The sequence below is a fragment of the Mauremys mutica genome, chromosome 4 (genome assembly GCF_020497125.1).
Source record: "Mauremys mutica isolate MM-2020 ecotype Southern chromosome 4, ASM2049712v1, whole genome shotgun sequence".
NCBI lineage: Eukaryota > Metazoa > Chordata > Testudines > Geoemydidae > Mauremys > Mauremys mutica.
In genome coordinates this window covers 10,319,926-10,335,443 of record NC_059075.1, presented here as the reverse complement: position 1 = coordinate 10,335,443, position 15,518 = coordinate 10,319,926, and the positions used below count along the sequence as shown (strand labels likewise).

At 43.2% G+C, this 15,518-nt stretch overlaps 1 protein-coding gene across 6 annotated transcripts in view; it reads right to left on the bottom strand.

The window, feature by feature from the left end:
• KTN1 (kinectin 1) overlaps positions 1–15,518 on the bottom strand; it is a 76,910-nt gene that overhangs the window by 39,270 nt on the left and 22,122 nt on the right. For 5 of the 6 annotated variants that reach the window (XM_045013834.1, XM_045013836.1, XM_045013832.1 and 2 more), the window contains exons 7-17: positions 12,988–13,094; positions 11,033–11,165; positions 9,486–9,573; positions 8,983–9,149; positions 7,841–7,909; positions 6,348–6,385; positions 5,657–5,747; positions 4,524–4,592; positions 3,784–3,821; positions 3,549–3,639; positions 641–709 (exon numbers count right to left, since the gene is read on the bottom strand). In XM_045013834.1, coding sequence (XP_044869769.1) covers positions 641–709; positions 3,549–3,639; positions 3,784–3,821; positions 4,524–4,592; positions 5,657–5,747; positions 6,348–6,385; positions 7,841–7,909; positions 8,983–9,149; positions 9,486–9,573; positions 11,033–11,165; positions 12,988–13,094 — 960 coding nt within the window. The remainder of the gene's footprint in view (positions 1–640; positions 710–3,548; positions 3,640–3,783; positions 3,822–4,523; positions 4,593–5,656; positions 5,748–6,347; positions 6,386–7,840; positions 7,910–8,982; positions 9,150–9,485; positions 9,574–11,032; positions 11,166–12,987; positions 13,095–15,518) is intronic. The other variant, XM_045013831.1, reaches the window with a different exon arrangement.

The window sequence follows — 15,518 nt, the reverse complement described above, 5'->3', positions numbered from 1 at the left end:
ACCTTCCATACTCTTTGCTACAACAAGCCCCATCTGACTGAGCTATAATGATAATGAACTGTGCCGGAGAGGTCATCAGGACCCCAGGGGAAGGAGACGCCTATAACAAGAAAACACAGGCCAGTAAGCACCAAAATCCAAATGAAGAAGAACCCTCAGGGATTTTGAGCCTAGATGTCTCTGATCTCCAATGGCCATGTTGGCTGCTGGGACAGGTGACATACAGACAAAAGGAAAGAGTGATGTCCTCTGGCTTGACACATCATAGTGGGGGAGGGTGTAGCATGGCTCACCAAGTTATATTTAACCAATCAGATTGACTCGTCAACCGCTTGGGCAATCTGTTCCCAGGCTTTTGACTCAATATTGGCTTCCTGATTCCACTAGAGACCCTCAGGAGGCCCGTGGGGTTTTTCTTTATATCCAGCAGCTTGACTGAAGCTGCTGCTCATCCATCAGGTTAGGGCCACAAAGGACCTTCCATCTTGCAGTAGTGAAACCGGAGCTCTAAAAGCAATGGATGGAGCAGCTGGAGTTTTCAACTAGCTCAACTAGGGACCCTGGTCAGAAGCAAAACTCTTTAAAACAAAAACCAACTCCACCAGCTATGTAATAAGACATCAGTAAATATTGATTGTACCTGCTCGGACAAGAGAGCCTGCAGTTTTTGAACTTCCGATTGCAAAGCTTTGTTTTGATCCTTAAGAACCTGGAAGGAGATAGCAAGCCGTCAATTCGGAACGGCGTACCCAAATTACTTTGTTTTGTAACATTAGCCATCTAATGAATCATAAGTAGAGAAGCTGCAGCTTTTTTTTTTTTTAAAAACACAAATACAGTAGCATAGAAAAAAAAAACTAAAAAAAGTTGGTTTTCCCTCTTTCTTGCTTCCTCAGAACCTTAAGACTTTTGTCCCCAGATAGCCAAGAGAAATAGTCCTCGTCCCCAGGGATGGGATCACACAAAAATAACTGACTACCCCTGCCATAAAAGATGCAACAGTGCTGGGAGTTGTAGCTCTTACCTAGTATACGACAGTGAAATCTAGTATAGCCTCCTACCAAAAAACCACTTATTAGCACCACGTCAACCTATTGCTGATGACTGGCTTTTACAAAATGCTCATTTTGTAAAAGAAAGGTTCCAATATCCCCTCCCAGATGCTCGCAAGCTACCCTAAAATGTTTATAAACACAGAAAAAACAGATGGGTCTGCAGTCTCCTGCATGCTCCCGCTCCAGTTGTTGGATTAGATGACTACGAGAAGGCAAGTAATCATACTGTGGGTCCCTCCTCTGCCTTTGATAATCACTCTAGAGGTGACAAAGCTGTTTTTCTCTGGAGCATGGCAGAAACAGAACCCCATCTTAATTGGCAAATCAAGACCTCAAAAAAAAAAAAAGTGCAGACCTAGCCTAGATTGCTATTTCTGAAACAACGCTGGCTTCTAACGAACACATTTTTCTCCCCACCAGTTACACAGATGACTGCATAGACACTTCACCTCTCTTGGATACTGGCACCAGCTTAGTACTGCTTGGGATGCAAACCTCCATTTGATACTATGAAGAGCAGAACAGTAAAAGTGTTTTACAGAATGGAGATAATAAATTTAGGATCCATGGGATCAATACATTCTTATCTTCTGTACTGAGAGCATCAACACCATAGCTGGACCCTTCCTGCACACCTTTAAAGTCCCATTAGCTTAGATAAAACTGTTATTAGTTTCTAGGCACTTTAGTTCATTCCACAGCTACACCTCTACCTCGATATAACGCTGTCCTTGGGGGCCAAAAAAATCTTACCGCATTATAGGTGAAACTGTGTTATATCGAACTTGCTTTGATCCACCTGAGTGTGTAGCCCCACCCCCCCGGGGCACAGTTTTACCGCGTTATATCCAAATTCGTGTTATATCGGGTGGCGTTATAGCGAGGTAGCGGTGTATTTGTCCACAACTTGCTGATTGTTCTCACGTGCTGGAGAAGGCAGGAAATGCAGTTCTTCACCATGTACTCTTTTTTTAAAATCTACATTCAGCTCCATCAGCATGTATTTTTAGAGCCCAGCTTCCATCACTTTTACCAGTGATTTTCAGAATCCTTAAAAATCTGCTAGGCACTTTCTCTAAACACATGGTTCCTACCCCAAAGGTTTACAGGGCAAGTTTAGACAGGAAAGGAGTACAACAAAAAAGATTGTGATTAGTGTTGGACAAAAAATTTTGGCCAAAAGCGTTTTTCCCAATAAAAATGCAAGTTTGGCAACACCGAAACATTCCAATTTGTGTCTGTTTTGCCAAATTGTGTTTAAAAAAAAAACTATAGAAGTCCAAACATTTCAATTAGATTCTGAATTTTAAAAAAATTCAATTACAAATGTTTCAATGCACACTGTTAGACCCCAAATTAATTTTTCTTTGACTTTTCAGAGTTTGCTAAAAAAATGAAAAATTCTCTCGGGTTGACCTGAAACATTTTTTTCCAGAATTCCCAGCGAGCTAAAAGATCAATTATTTGCACAACTAGTTATGATTGAGAATCAATTCATTTTGGACTAGGATACTCATCCCGTTCTGCCTTTCCTCTGATGCAAAGCCCTACAACTCCCAGCACTGTTCTATCTTTTATGGCAGGGGTAGTCTATTTTTTGGTCAGGATCCAAATTTCTTGGTCAAGGTATCAGCAAGATCCAGACTCCAAAGAAAAGAAAATAATGATAATAAGTAAATAAAACAATTTGGGGGTTCAATCAAAAGCATCTGGCAGTCTAGCTTTGACGCACAGTCCACCTATTGACTACCCATGCTTTATGGGTTAGGTTGTGTGTCAGCTCACAGCAGAGTTAATCTTGTGTGGGAAGAGAAGTAAAGGGGCTATCCCCTTTGTGCTGAAGGAACTACCTTTAGGAAGAAGGCATCAAAGCCCTTCATGGGAAGCAGGCCTTGCTTTATAAGGGTTTAAACCCAGAAGTGATGATGTTGGGGGGGGGTGTCTTTTTAAACGTTGTTCGCTATTGTGTGCACATAATACAGAAACAAACATAGCTCTGCACAAAGGATGAGATGTACACAAAGTACAGATGAGATGTTTTAAGTTAAAAGCAAAATCAGATATTTTTACATTTATTTAGAGTTTTAAGAAAAAGTTGTAATCAGATCACTAGCAACATGATAATCCAAACTATGTACGCATCAACATCTGGCAGGACACATTTCAAATATGAAATGCAGAAAAACCTGTCATGGTTATTACGGAACATCTTGTCCTTTCAGAGAGTTCATTAACTATTTAGAGACATTAGTCTTCACAGCTGCAGCTAGTACATTTAAATGGATTTTAACACGGATGTACTCAGTTGCACAGCTTGCTGCTACTACGACATCCTGAACGGACACCAGCAATATTACATATTCCTGTCTACAGTCTTAACAGCTGAAAATACACAACCTCCGCTCTGCAAATCAGTGCAGTTGTTTGCACTGTTTCAGAATCTTTCAGAAATCTAGAAAATGTTACGAATAAGCTTAACACAGAGTACAGTACCTTAAATTCTTCCCTTGTGTTTGAAACCTGGGCGAGTTGTCCTTGTAGCTGTTCTTCAAGTGCTCTTATTTTGTCATCTTTCATATGAACACTGAGACAGAAAATTACACAGTTAATAATGCTTCCCTTTTCCACTCTCTTACGAAAAGCATCCATTCAATTAAAAAAGGTATACACAAAGAGCTACAAAAAATTGTTTACCAAATGCTGGTTGGATTTATTTTATTTAATCTACCTTTTCCGCATCCTCTCCAGTTCATGTGCAGCAACAGCCTAGATATAAAGAGGATTAGCAGAGTCTTAACATATTACATCACAAGACTCAATCAACCCCACATTCCCCAATATTCAAGCTAGAATAAGTCAGTTTCGCTGATTCTTTCACTATATTAGTCTCCAACAATGTTATCTTTACTCATTTTTAAAGACCGCAAGCTCACATCTTCCACATTATACGTTCAACAACTGGTTCTCCGCATTGGTGCTCTCAGATATCCAGCACTCACTACGATGAAATAAAGAACTGTGGAGTATTTTAAATACTTGGCCATGAGGCTGCAATGCGAAGGGCCAGATTTTTAGAACTGCCCATGGGAAGCAGTGTGCATGTATGATTATTTTAGATAGTGGTCAAGACTGAACATGCAATCACGGTATCTGTATTCACAACTGTGGGCATAGTGTCCTGAAGGAATCTGTTTGAAAATTTAAATGAATCCATATGATGAACAAATTAAAGCTGTATACTGCAGTAACTGGGATGTTAAATAAGCAGACTCTCCCTTAAAAAGATTCCTTAGATGTTTGGGGTCTCAAAAGTCATCACTAATGACTTCTGTAGCCTTCATAGCTTTACCCTACTCCAAGAGTAATTTCAATGAAATCAATGAGGTTACTCGCAAAGTACTGTGCCACTCAGGTGTCTGTGTGGGAGAATCTGGCACTTAATGAGTTAAGTAAACATGGTTATTTTACCTGTTCATTTATCAAAGCCTGTAACTTTTGCACCTCCGCTTTTAGGGATAAATTCATATTCTGTACAACCTACAGAGAAAAAGATGAATTTATTTGCTTTTTAAAGACACTATTTCAAGTCATTCCATATTCTTCAGTGCAAATATTTCACACAACCTTTTGCTAAGAGCCTACATTAACACCAAGATAATCTCGGACTTCCTTGTAAGGCGGCCAACTTTCTAATGTTTGAAAACTGGACACCCCTGCCCCACCTCTTCCCCCAAAACCCCACCCCTGCCCCTTCGCTGAGGCCCTGCCCCTCACTCATTCCTCTCCCTCTCCTCCCCCAATTGCTCACTGCTCTCCCCCATCAACTCCAGCATGAGCAGCCTCAAGGGACTTGCAACCCCAGCTCCAGCAGGCCACCTGGTAGTGCAGGTCAGAAGAGCATTGTAGCCGCACGGGAGCAGCCAGGCAGCCCTGCAGGCAAGCTAGGACATGGCCCTCCTGCACAGAGGCATCCCTCTGAGCTGCCTGCCCCGCAGTCCCCTTCCCTGCCCACTCAAGCCCTCCCTGTCCTGGAGCTGCCTGAGAGCGTGGCTGGAGATAGTGCTGGCTGGCAGGACAGCACACGTTTCTTCCCTCCCAGGGAATGTTCCATCCCTGCTGGGAGCCCCTCACTCCATTCACCATGGGCCCCTGCACTCTGTCCTCCGGTGCAGCCCTGCACATTTTGCTGCTCAAAGCTGGTGCATGCGCGGTGCCGCAGGAGCCGCCACTTCATGGCCAGGCAACAGGCTGCCCCTTCCCTCTCCCCTGCCCCCCTGACCAGACACTGCCAGGTTCCCTTTTCAACTGGACTTTCCGGTTGAAAACTGGACACCTGGCAACCCTACTTCCTTGAAGTTCATCTGCCTGTGTAACCTGCATGCCTAATAAGGAGACAGTTCTTGAAGGGATAGGAATGAGTTGGGTCTGGGTCATTGTTGCTAGACAGATGCACAATTAGTTCTCCACATCCAGAAGTTTCTGGACTTGTGTGGGGCAGTTTTGGGTCTGCTGGGTTTGTGGGTTTCAGTTCACAATTACAACTTCTGTAATGAGCTTGCTCTTTAGTCATTCAGTTTCCTTCAAAGGGGCATTTCTTATACCTTGAGCTCCTCCTCCTTGCCGGCTAGATTGACATGTTCATTGACTAAAGAGTCCTCCACCTGCTTTATCTGTTTGTCCTTTTCTGCAATCCTGTACAAATAAGAGATGCAAGTAATTTGCAACAAGACCTTTTAGACAGAAATGGCTGTATAGTGTTAGGCTACACTTAAAAGAAGAATATGCAGGCGCAAAATCAAACCTGCTATAATTAATTCTGTTGACAGAGTGTTTTGGACGTAAAGAGTTTTTCTTTTTTGTTTTAAATCCTCTATGCTTGCCAAGAGTTTACAAGACGGGCACGAAGCCTGGTGCATCACAACACCCTCCCCCTCAACGGGACAAGTGCCCTGAAGGTCTGCTTTAGAGGCTGTTCTAACATTCTCCTGGCCCTGCACATGCCACTGATCCATACACTCAGACGTCAGCAAGAGGGACAGCTCTCACTCCCGCACAGCGAACACAGCTACACACAATGTACTCTAAGTCTGGGGTGGGGAGGGGAAATCCGTAGGAGGAAGTTTCACAGCTTCCAAGAGGATCACACACAATGCAAAGTAAATACTTAAGTGACAGCGTTTCCTTCACAGGTCTCTCTCGTATGTGCCGAGCATGAGTTAAGAGTTTCTACATCTTGAGCAGGCAACAAAGCAAGCAACTTCTTCATAAACATATAGGAGAAGGGATGCTTACACTTTCTGTAGTTCTTCTGCCAGGACTGAAGCAGAGCTCTACAGAGGAGAAAAAAAATAGCTGGATGTAAATCAAAAACAAAAAAAATCCTTTTTCTAAGCTGAGCCAGAAATAACATTTGCTGGACTTGTTTACTGGAAATGTTTGAAACTGGCACAGGCCAAATACCCAACATTTCCTGGCCAAAGAACTTTGAAATGGTATAAACTCATACCAAAGTCCTTACCCACACTGGTCCAAGAGCCAAGGAACATTACCGTAATGGACCATATGGACCCGTAATTGTGGGAGTTCTCTTATAGTTTTGTGCCTCAATGCCATAGATTCTTCTCATCCAGTTTCCCCACTCATATTAGATGGCAGAGAACAGCATCAAGAAGACTACAATGAATGTGAACCCAAGCCATCTCAGTCATTTACATGAGTCCCCACTTAGGAGTAGGCAGACATCCAGCACTACCCCCACCCCTCCAAATAACCTGCCCAACCTGTCACCTTTCCACCACTGCCCTCACTCCTGAAGGGACCAAACTCTCCAACAAAAGGCAAGTGCCAGATTATTAATGTGGTCTTCAGTTTGTTCAGGCCACATGTGGGTATCTAGCTTGGCTGGAAGCTGAAGCTGGACAAATTCATACAGGATATAAAGGAACAAGTTTTTGACAGTGAAGGCAATTAATAATTGGAACAACCTGCTATGGTCTGTGGTGGATTCTCCATCACTGGCAATTTTTTTTAATCAAGATTGGATGTTTTTCTAAAAAACAGGTTCGAGTTCAAAGAGAAATGATTTCAGGGAAACCCTATGGCTGGTATTATCCAGGAGGTCAGGCCAGATGCTCACTGCGGTGCCTTCTGGCCGTAGACTCTATGAAGGGATAGCAAGTTTGTCCATGCACGACTAAAAAATTCAATACTCAGCTGTAGGCAGGCAGGCAGGGAGCTCTGAATCTTTGTACTTGTTCCATTTGTGCCTGCATTAAGCAGGAAAAGTTAAAGTGGGCTTTTCTAAGGCTGCTGATTTCTACGATTGGCTGTGTAGAGAGAGTCAACTTCTCACTGTCTGCAACCCAGAAGCCAGGAAGTATCTGGATGTGACTGGAGCCTCTAATGAGGCACTGAAATCTGATGTACAGTATTTAACGACACTGTACAAAGAAATAAGTTGTCAAAGCAAATCAAGCGGAACCAGAATGTTTAAACATGCGATAACTTTCACAGTTTTTCAAGTCCTCTATTGTTTCCACTGAAATAGTCATTGGATTTAAGAAATTATTCCACATAACTTAATGTTGTAAACACTATTTCTACGTGAACTATAAAATGTGGGGTATGTTTCATCATGCTCTATTGCCTAAGGAGTCACGGTAACTTTCTATATTCAATGTACCATATCCAGATTTAAATAATGTAATTGTTTTAACTGGCTTTTGAAAGAATTTTTACCAGTTAAGACTGCAAGACAAAATGTATAGTGTTAGAACATGCTGTACCTGGGCTGCCATTTGTGAATGAAACTTCTGAAGCTGAGCTTTCAAAGCCTCATTCTGCTCCATCAGCTCCTTATGGAGAGAGAACACAAAAAGAAAAGCAAATTTAAATGTGCAAGGGTATATGTATTTTTAGTTCTTATTAACTGCACAGTTTTAAAGTTGCATGTTAGGCATTTACACTTGAACAATGTTGTGAAGGCCAAAACTATCACAGGGTCCAAAACAAAAACAAAAAAAACAAAACAAAAATTAAGTTCATGGACGATAAGTCCATCAATGGCTATTAGTGAGGATGGACAGGGATGGTGTCCCTAGCCTGTTTGCCAGAAGCTGGGAATGGGCAACAGAGGATGGATCATTTGATGGTTCTGTTCATTCCCTCTGGGGCACCTGGTATTGGCCACTGTCGGAAGACAGGATACTGGGCTAGACAGACCTTTGGTCTGACGTAGTATGGCCGTTCTTATGTTAACCACATTGTTTAGATGACACTATTTTTTAATTACAATTATCTTTTGGTAGTAAATTTAAGAACAACAAGGAATACAACACAGTATGTGCCACAAGAGAACATTCCCTTCCTTTCCACTCCATATACCCCATACAACATAAGCCAGCTTGCTTGAAACCAATGCAGCAGCTTAGAGCATCTCCTCTTACAGGATGACAGCTGATCATTGGAACAAAGTACACCTCTACCCCGCTATAACATGGTCGTGGGGAGCCAAAAATCCCTACCGCGTTATAGCTGAAACTCCGTTATATTGGGGTAGGGGCAGCAGGGCTCCGGCAGTGATTTAAAGAGCTCCGGATTCCAGCCGCTGCGGGGGAGCCTGGGCCCTTTAAATCACCGGTGAGCCCCACTGCCGCAGCCCCGGGGTAGCAGCAGCAGGGCTCCAGCGGGATTTACAGGGCCCGGGGCTCCCCGCAGCAGCCGGAGCCCCGGGCCCTTTAAAGCACCGCCGGAGCCCCACTGCTACCACACTATACACGAACCTGTGTTATATCAGGTTGCGTTATAGCGAGGTAGAGGTGTATATTCATTCTTGCATTCAGTTGTAAAGCTTTGTTAAAACAAAAGCCCAGTAATATCATTCAAGCTCTGTTGCATGGAGAAAGATCTTCAGCTATTAATGCAGTACCTGCACCTGCAACTGCACAGAATCCTCTGCAGTGACCCTCTTTTGTTCAGCCTCCATTAACTGCAACATCCTTTGCTCCAGCTGTTGTTTAGACACTATTGTATCTGTAAGTTTGCTGTGCAGGCTCTGGATTTCACTGTCTTTGGTCACCAGCTTATTCTGCACATCTGCACCAGAAACATCAAGGTTTTAATTAAACAAAATATTTAAACATTTGTAATATATTGGGAAAACTGAGCAAAAGACAGTTTTTATTTAAGTAAGCATAGTACTTAACTATGCTTAACCCTTCACACTTAAAACAACCCAGGCCATAGATACCATGTTGAAATGCACTATTTTCCTGAGATGTCAGCTGGAGGAGATATTGAGTACATTGATGAACCGTTTCCTTTAAACCCTCTATAGCTCAATGTTATTTGCCCAGGAATATGCTTTTTACATACAGGAAAGGGGAGAGACAGCCATCTTCGGTAGTAATAGGAAACTACACATGTTCATACCTTGTTGTGCTCCTTCATGTTCTGCTATCCTTTTCCTGAGATAGGCCTGGATTTCCTCCCATCTCCTCTCTGCTTCCTGCTGTTGGACCTAACAATTGAAAGTGGGGATTGGGAAAGAAGAAAAAAGGGTCAACTTTCAAGTCCCCATACTGACCTATGTAACAGAGTGCGTCTCTACTTTCTAGACCATGTCTACACTTAAGCTACAGCAGCACAGCTGCAGCGCCTCAGTGTAGACCTCACTACAGCACCAGGAGGCGTTCTCTCTTTGCAGTAGTTAATCCACCTCCTTGAGAGGTGGTAACTAGGTTGATGGAAGAATTCTTCCATCAACCTAGGGCTGCCTACACCAGGGGTTAGGGTGGCATAGCTACATCTCAGGTGTGCAGATTTTTCAAACACCTGAGAGGTACAGCTACACCAACGTAAGTTTCTATTGTAGACCATCCCCTAGCGATGTTCCTAAACCTCTATCCAATATAAGGCAGCATGTGTCCCTCCCTTCCACATACAGCAAGGCCACAGTGGAGACATGCAGCACTCAATAAGCCTAACCCTAAACCAATCCAGTCTATTTCAACAGACTTGCAGTCCAAACTCTGAACTGGATCCCAAACAATCTAAACCACAGCTCTTTAGCGGAAAGGTTTCTACAACTAACGGGAAAATGTCACTCCTCAAGTTCAGGAAGGAGTGCCTGAATCCAGAATTGCCAGATCTTGTGTAAATCTGCATTTGCTATCCAAAATTTGGTTCAGTAGCAGATGCCACCTGTCCAGCAACAGCGATTCATGGGTTCTTTCACTGCAAATTGATTTTCTTTTAGTAACAAGCTACCAGCACTCTCTGAAATTCTGAATTTCCTTTTGACAGATTTTTATTGTTATTAATTATTATTATTATTATTATTATATGTCCACATAGGAAGAAAAGAAGCACCTCTGTTCTATCAAAGAGAGGGAATGGGGCAAACCAGGCACATCCCAGGCCAGTAAAACTAGATTACTCTTAACAAATATAGCATTTTGTTTAGATACATGTATTTGAATAAGTTACTCCAACCACAAAAAAAAAAGGACACTTACATCATTTGAAACACCTATTGGGACAATGCTTCCTAAGTAAGTTACTATAGGATACTACTCCAGTCACAATTTTTTGACTGTTCTAATATGTTCAGAGATTTAAGTTACGCAAGTTTCTTTTAAAAAAGACAACATTTTTCTGTAGAAGTAGTTTTTACTAAATAGGAGTGTTCATAATTACTAAAAAAGTGCAATATATTCAAAGCTCACCTAGAAAGGAAGCATCAAATGCAGGCCTGCTATTTTCCACCAATTGCAATTTTCCATTTTTATCAGACATCGAAAGAGTAAATACAGAGCTAATGTGAAGGCTTATAGGCAATACATATTTTAGCAACATTTCCTTTCAAATTTCTCATATATCCTACAATATCAGAAGGCAGATTTCCCCACTCAAAGTAATATAGGCTTTGTTAAGGGCACAGCATAAAATTGCAGAGGGATAAAGAAAACAGAAGTCACCTTTAGCTGGCCAATTGTTTGCTCTGCATTTTTCTTTTGCAGTTCCTCCTGTTGCAATTTATTGTTCTTCTCCGTCAGTTCATTCACCAGTCTAGCACAATCCTGACGCACTTTGTTCAGTTCACTAGACTGCCTAAAGAAATAAGAATGACTGGCTTTTCATAACGGAATCTTAAGCAATTGCAGTTCACAAGGATCAAGTCAATGAAATATCAGTGCACTCAAATATCAATATCAAGTCAAAAGTGTACTTCTAAAAGAAGCGTTTAATACCGATTTACTTTCGTAGAGTAACAGAAGTATTTAGCATTTCAGAATATGTACAAAATTACACACAGAAAGCAATAACGTTCCTGACTCAAACCATGTCAACTGCAGCTGGGTGTTTGGGCACGACCTAACAAAACAGAGCCCTGCTTCTCCCCTTATTGGGATCTCAGGATGCTACAGCAGCACAAACGACCCTCTTAATTGGCTCAGAAACAATATAAGTCACAATATATGAAACTTTGAACGACTTTGCTTATCTCTTCTCCTAAAACAACCAACAGATAATCATCTTATTGCTACCCATCTAATGCATCTTTTATGCAGATGTTTACTATTTTTGTTAAAATGACTTAAAATCTTCCAGCTCCCAAGACTACAACGTCAATATTTCTATTGAGGCCTCATGGCCAAGGGCTATATAATTTGTGTCAGACACAGGGCCGGCTCCAGAGGTTTTGCCACCCCAAGCAGCCAAAAAAAAAAAAAAAGAAGTGATCGCGATCTGCGGCAATTCAGTGGCTGGTCCTTCGCTCTAAGCAGGAGTGAGGGACCCTCCGCCGAATTCCTGAATGTGCCGCTCTTCTCCAGAGTGGCCACCCCAAGCACCTGCTTGCTAAGCTGGTGTCTGGAGCCGGCCCTGATCAGACATAGTGACACTTAGCACTTCTATGCTTCCTTCCATTGGAGGGTCTCTAACTTGAGCAACTTTAAGAGGCCAGCTCTTCAGAAAGTACCAAGCACCCACCCACTGAAAAATAAGGGTCTCAAACTGAGGCATCCAAAGCCAATAATCACTTGAAGATCTTGGCCTGGGTGCCTAACTCATAGAGTGTCAGAACATTACTCCTGAAGGTGCTGGGGGAGTGGGGCTTGGTGGGGTGGGGGTCTAGATGTAGCTGGTTGGGGCTCAGTGGGGTGAGGATCTGGGTGTGGAGGTCATGTTGTAGTACTCCAGGCATTGGGGGGGGAAGACGGGAAGCTCACTGGGGTGGAAGTTTGAGTGCAGAGGGGCTCAGTGGAGGGGTGGGTCTGGATGCAGGAGGGCAGGTATGGGAGTAGGGGTCTGGATGCACTGGAGTTGTGTGGACAGCGGAGCAGCTCCCCATACAGTGACCCCTCTCCCTGAGGCTGAGCAGGGATGGGAGCAGGAAGTGGGGAGGCAGGCAGTGTGGAGCTTCCTGCAGCTGGGGGAGGGTCTGACCCAGCCCCAGTCACTCCTTGCAGGGGAAGAGCAGGTCCCATCCTCTCCCAGCCCAGCCGAGACTAGCAGCTGAGCTGGCACAAGGTAGGAGCCGCCAGCTGGGTTGTCCCCTGCCCTACCTTCCCCGCAATGATTTACTTCTCCGCTGGCTGATCCGGGCACCTGCAATAATGTGCCTGAGCTGCTGTGGAGGGATGCATCACCATTCTTGCTGCTTCCCTTTGCTTCCCCATCAGAAAGTCATTTTTCTACGGGGAAGTGAAGAAATCTGTGGGGGACGTGAATTCTGCAAGCATACAATGGCACAGAATTCCCCCAGGAATAATTGAATATAGTTATATACCAGTATAATAAAGCCATGGCTGTGGAGACGGTGTCAGTTAGTGGAATGCCTAAAAGGTGGCCAGAACAGTTATCTTCAGAGAAAGCCTCAATAAGTTTTAAAAACCCTGATGGCTCAGAGGCACTGAACTCCTGAACATACTTGCTTTCCATCTGGTTGGTAGAAGTACTGACAGCATCTCTCAGGATACCATTTTCCTGCTTCAGGTGGCCTATCTCAGCCTCCATCTGCTCACGAAGTTGCTGGAACTAAAATAAATACCACACATATTTTAAAGCTCTGAGGAAGAGAAGTCAATAGCTGTGTAACAGACACCGTTACTGTATTGTAATAGAAACTTACAATAGTCTCAGATCAAGAAAATTTATTCGGAAGGCTCTTAGGTTTTGCAGTCCACACACAAATAAATATGTACCCCCATCAAAAACCTATTGATATTTTAAGCTCACAGAGTTGAATTAAGGACACATTTGCCTTTTAAACCAGTGTTCTCTCTTGTGTGCATGTGCCACAATGTTCTTATGCAGCATGCAAATCTAGTAATGGTAGATCACTGAGCATTCCTGATTATATGACTTAGTCCAATAAACACCACTAGACATTTATAAAGTAGATTCAGGGGAGGGGCTGACTTCAAACTTCCACAGAAATAAATTAAGTTAAACTGAAAATGTGCACAGAAGTTTAAAGCCACAATGAGAAGACTGACTATGAATCATGATGGGGTGAGTGGGGCGAAAAAATCAGCCCTTTAAAATTGTTCGGGCCTTATCTTTATTCCTGAGATTCTAACTGAAGCAAAATAAGATCCTCTCCTTTTCAGATATGCATGTGCTTTTTTTGCACTCTGAACACAGTTTCTCTGAAGCACCTGTTGTCTCAGGAGTCTGAGACTCCCACCACAAGGCTGCGCCAGCAGCCAGAATGCTTAATTCAGCATTGAAGAAGGCAGACTCCATATGCCAGATGACAGGAGGGGCTGGCTAGTGAGAACTACCAGTTTGTTGAGGGCCTACAAACACACGCAGTTTAAACATTTCTTTCCTCCTCTACTGGTGCCAAACTTTCAGTGACAGCTGAAACCGGTTCCAGGACCTCGTTTCATCAGATGACTAATTCATTAGTGAGGATTTTGTATACAAAAAGGCTGTCAGACAAACATTTGCTGTTGGGGTGAGACAGAAAAGAGACACAAGCTACTGGAGTGCCAACATTTAGCTCACACTGACATGGGCTCCAAGCTGCTCTCAATACCACACAACCCTAGAAGTTCCAGGAAGAAAAGGCACCCAAAACCCAACAGGCAGCTCAGATAACCAGGCTGTCAGCCAAACAGCATTCCCTTCTCTGCAGTCTAATTCCCATAGTGCACCAGCAGGGGGAGTTGAACTAGAATGCCAAGAACCAGGGAGGGTTCCCATTTACATTCTCCCCACAGGCTTCTGCCCCTCTCCCAGCATGGTTCAGGACCCTATTGTGCAGTGGGCTGTACATAGGTAGCAAAAGGCCTTACTCTGGAGAGCTTACTTTGCTTCAGTAACTTTGACAGGGTGCCCTCTGATGTATGCAGAAACACTGGAAACGTATCACTTGATTTTAAAATGTCCACGTTCCACTCAATATTGCTACAGCGACACAGAAGAAAAAGTGATGCTAAAATCTGAGTTTTTAGTCAACCAGTTGGTATAAATACAGCCATACTTCTTCCTGCAAAGCTTTGATTGACTGTAGATGGAACAAGTTTGCCTTTCATTTTGATAAAGCTAAAGCTTTTCTTAGGTCACATTGTAACTATGTTAATGAAGGATAGCATAATGAGGGTTGAGATGGCTCAGAGGACAATCTTATGGCAGAGTGGAGGATAAGTCCATCAATGGCTATTAGCCAAGATATTCAGAGATTCAACCCCATGCTCTGAGTGTCCCTAAACCTCTGACTACTGCAAGCTGGGACTGGACAACAGGGTATGGATCTCTCCATAACTTGCTCGGTTCTGTTCATTCCCTCTTAAGCATCTGGCACTGGCCGCTGTTGGAAGACAGGATCCTGGGCTAAATGGACCACTGGTCTGACCCAGTGTGGCCACTCTTATATACTTAGGGTCCTTCATGATTTTCAGTAAGGCGTTTAGCAATGCAGAGTGCCTTTTATAACCTCCCTCCATGAACATATTTGCTTTTAAGGATGCTTTGTATCCAGCATGTCATTCAGAAGATAAGTTGTTAATAGCGCCAATCCATGTGTATGACTATGAGGGCCATCTTTCTGAAGCTGGATGATTTAAATAGATTTTGCATCTCAAGAATCACACTTTTCAATTACGTAACATAAGAGATCACAAACCACTTTATGAAGAACTGGGGGGTTATGTCCATTGTACAGAAGCACAGGGTGGGTAAGTCACAGAGTCCGTGGCAAAGCCTGGACTAGAACTGCAGTCACCAGATCCAAAACCTTTGCTCCAGCCAGGAGACATGCTGCTCACCCCTGGTCATTTGCAGATAAGGGAAATAACGAATGAAAAGTAGTACAGTATGTTACTTTATATGACAAGACCTGTCTCTTGAAAACAAAGGCCATTTATAGGAGCTTGCTGCCTTCACCTACGTAAAGAATTTATCCTAGACTCCTCACCTCAATCACTAGAGATTCTGGGTAGCACCTGCAGTTTA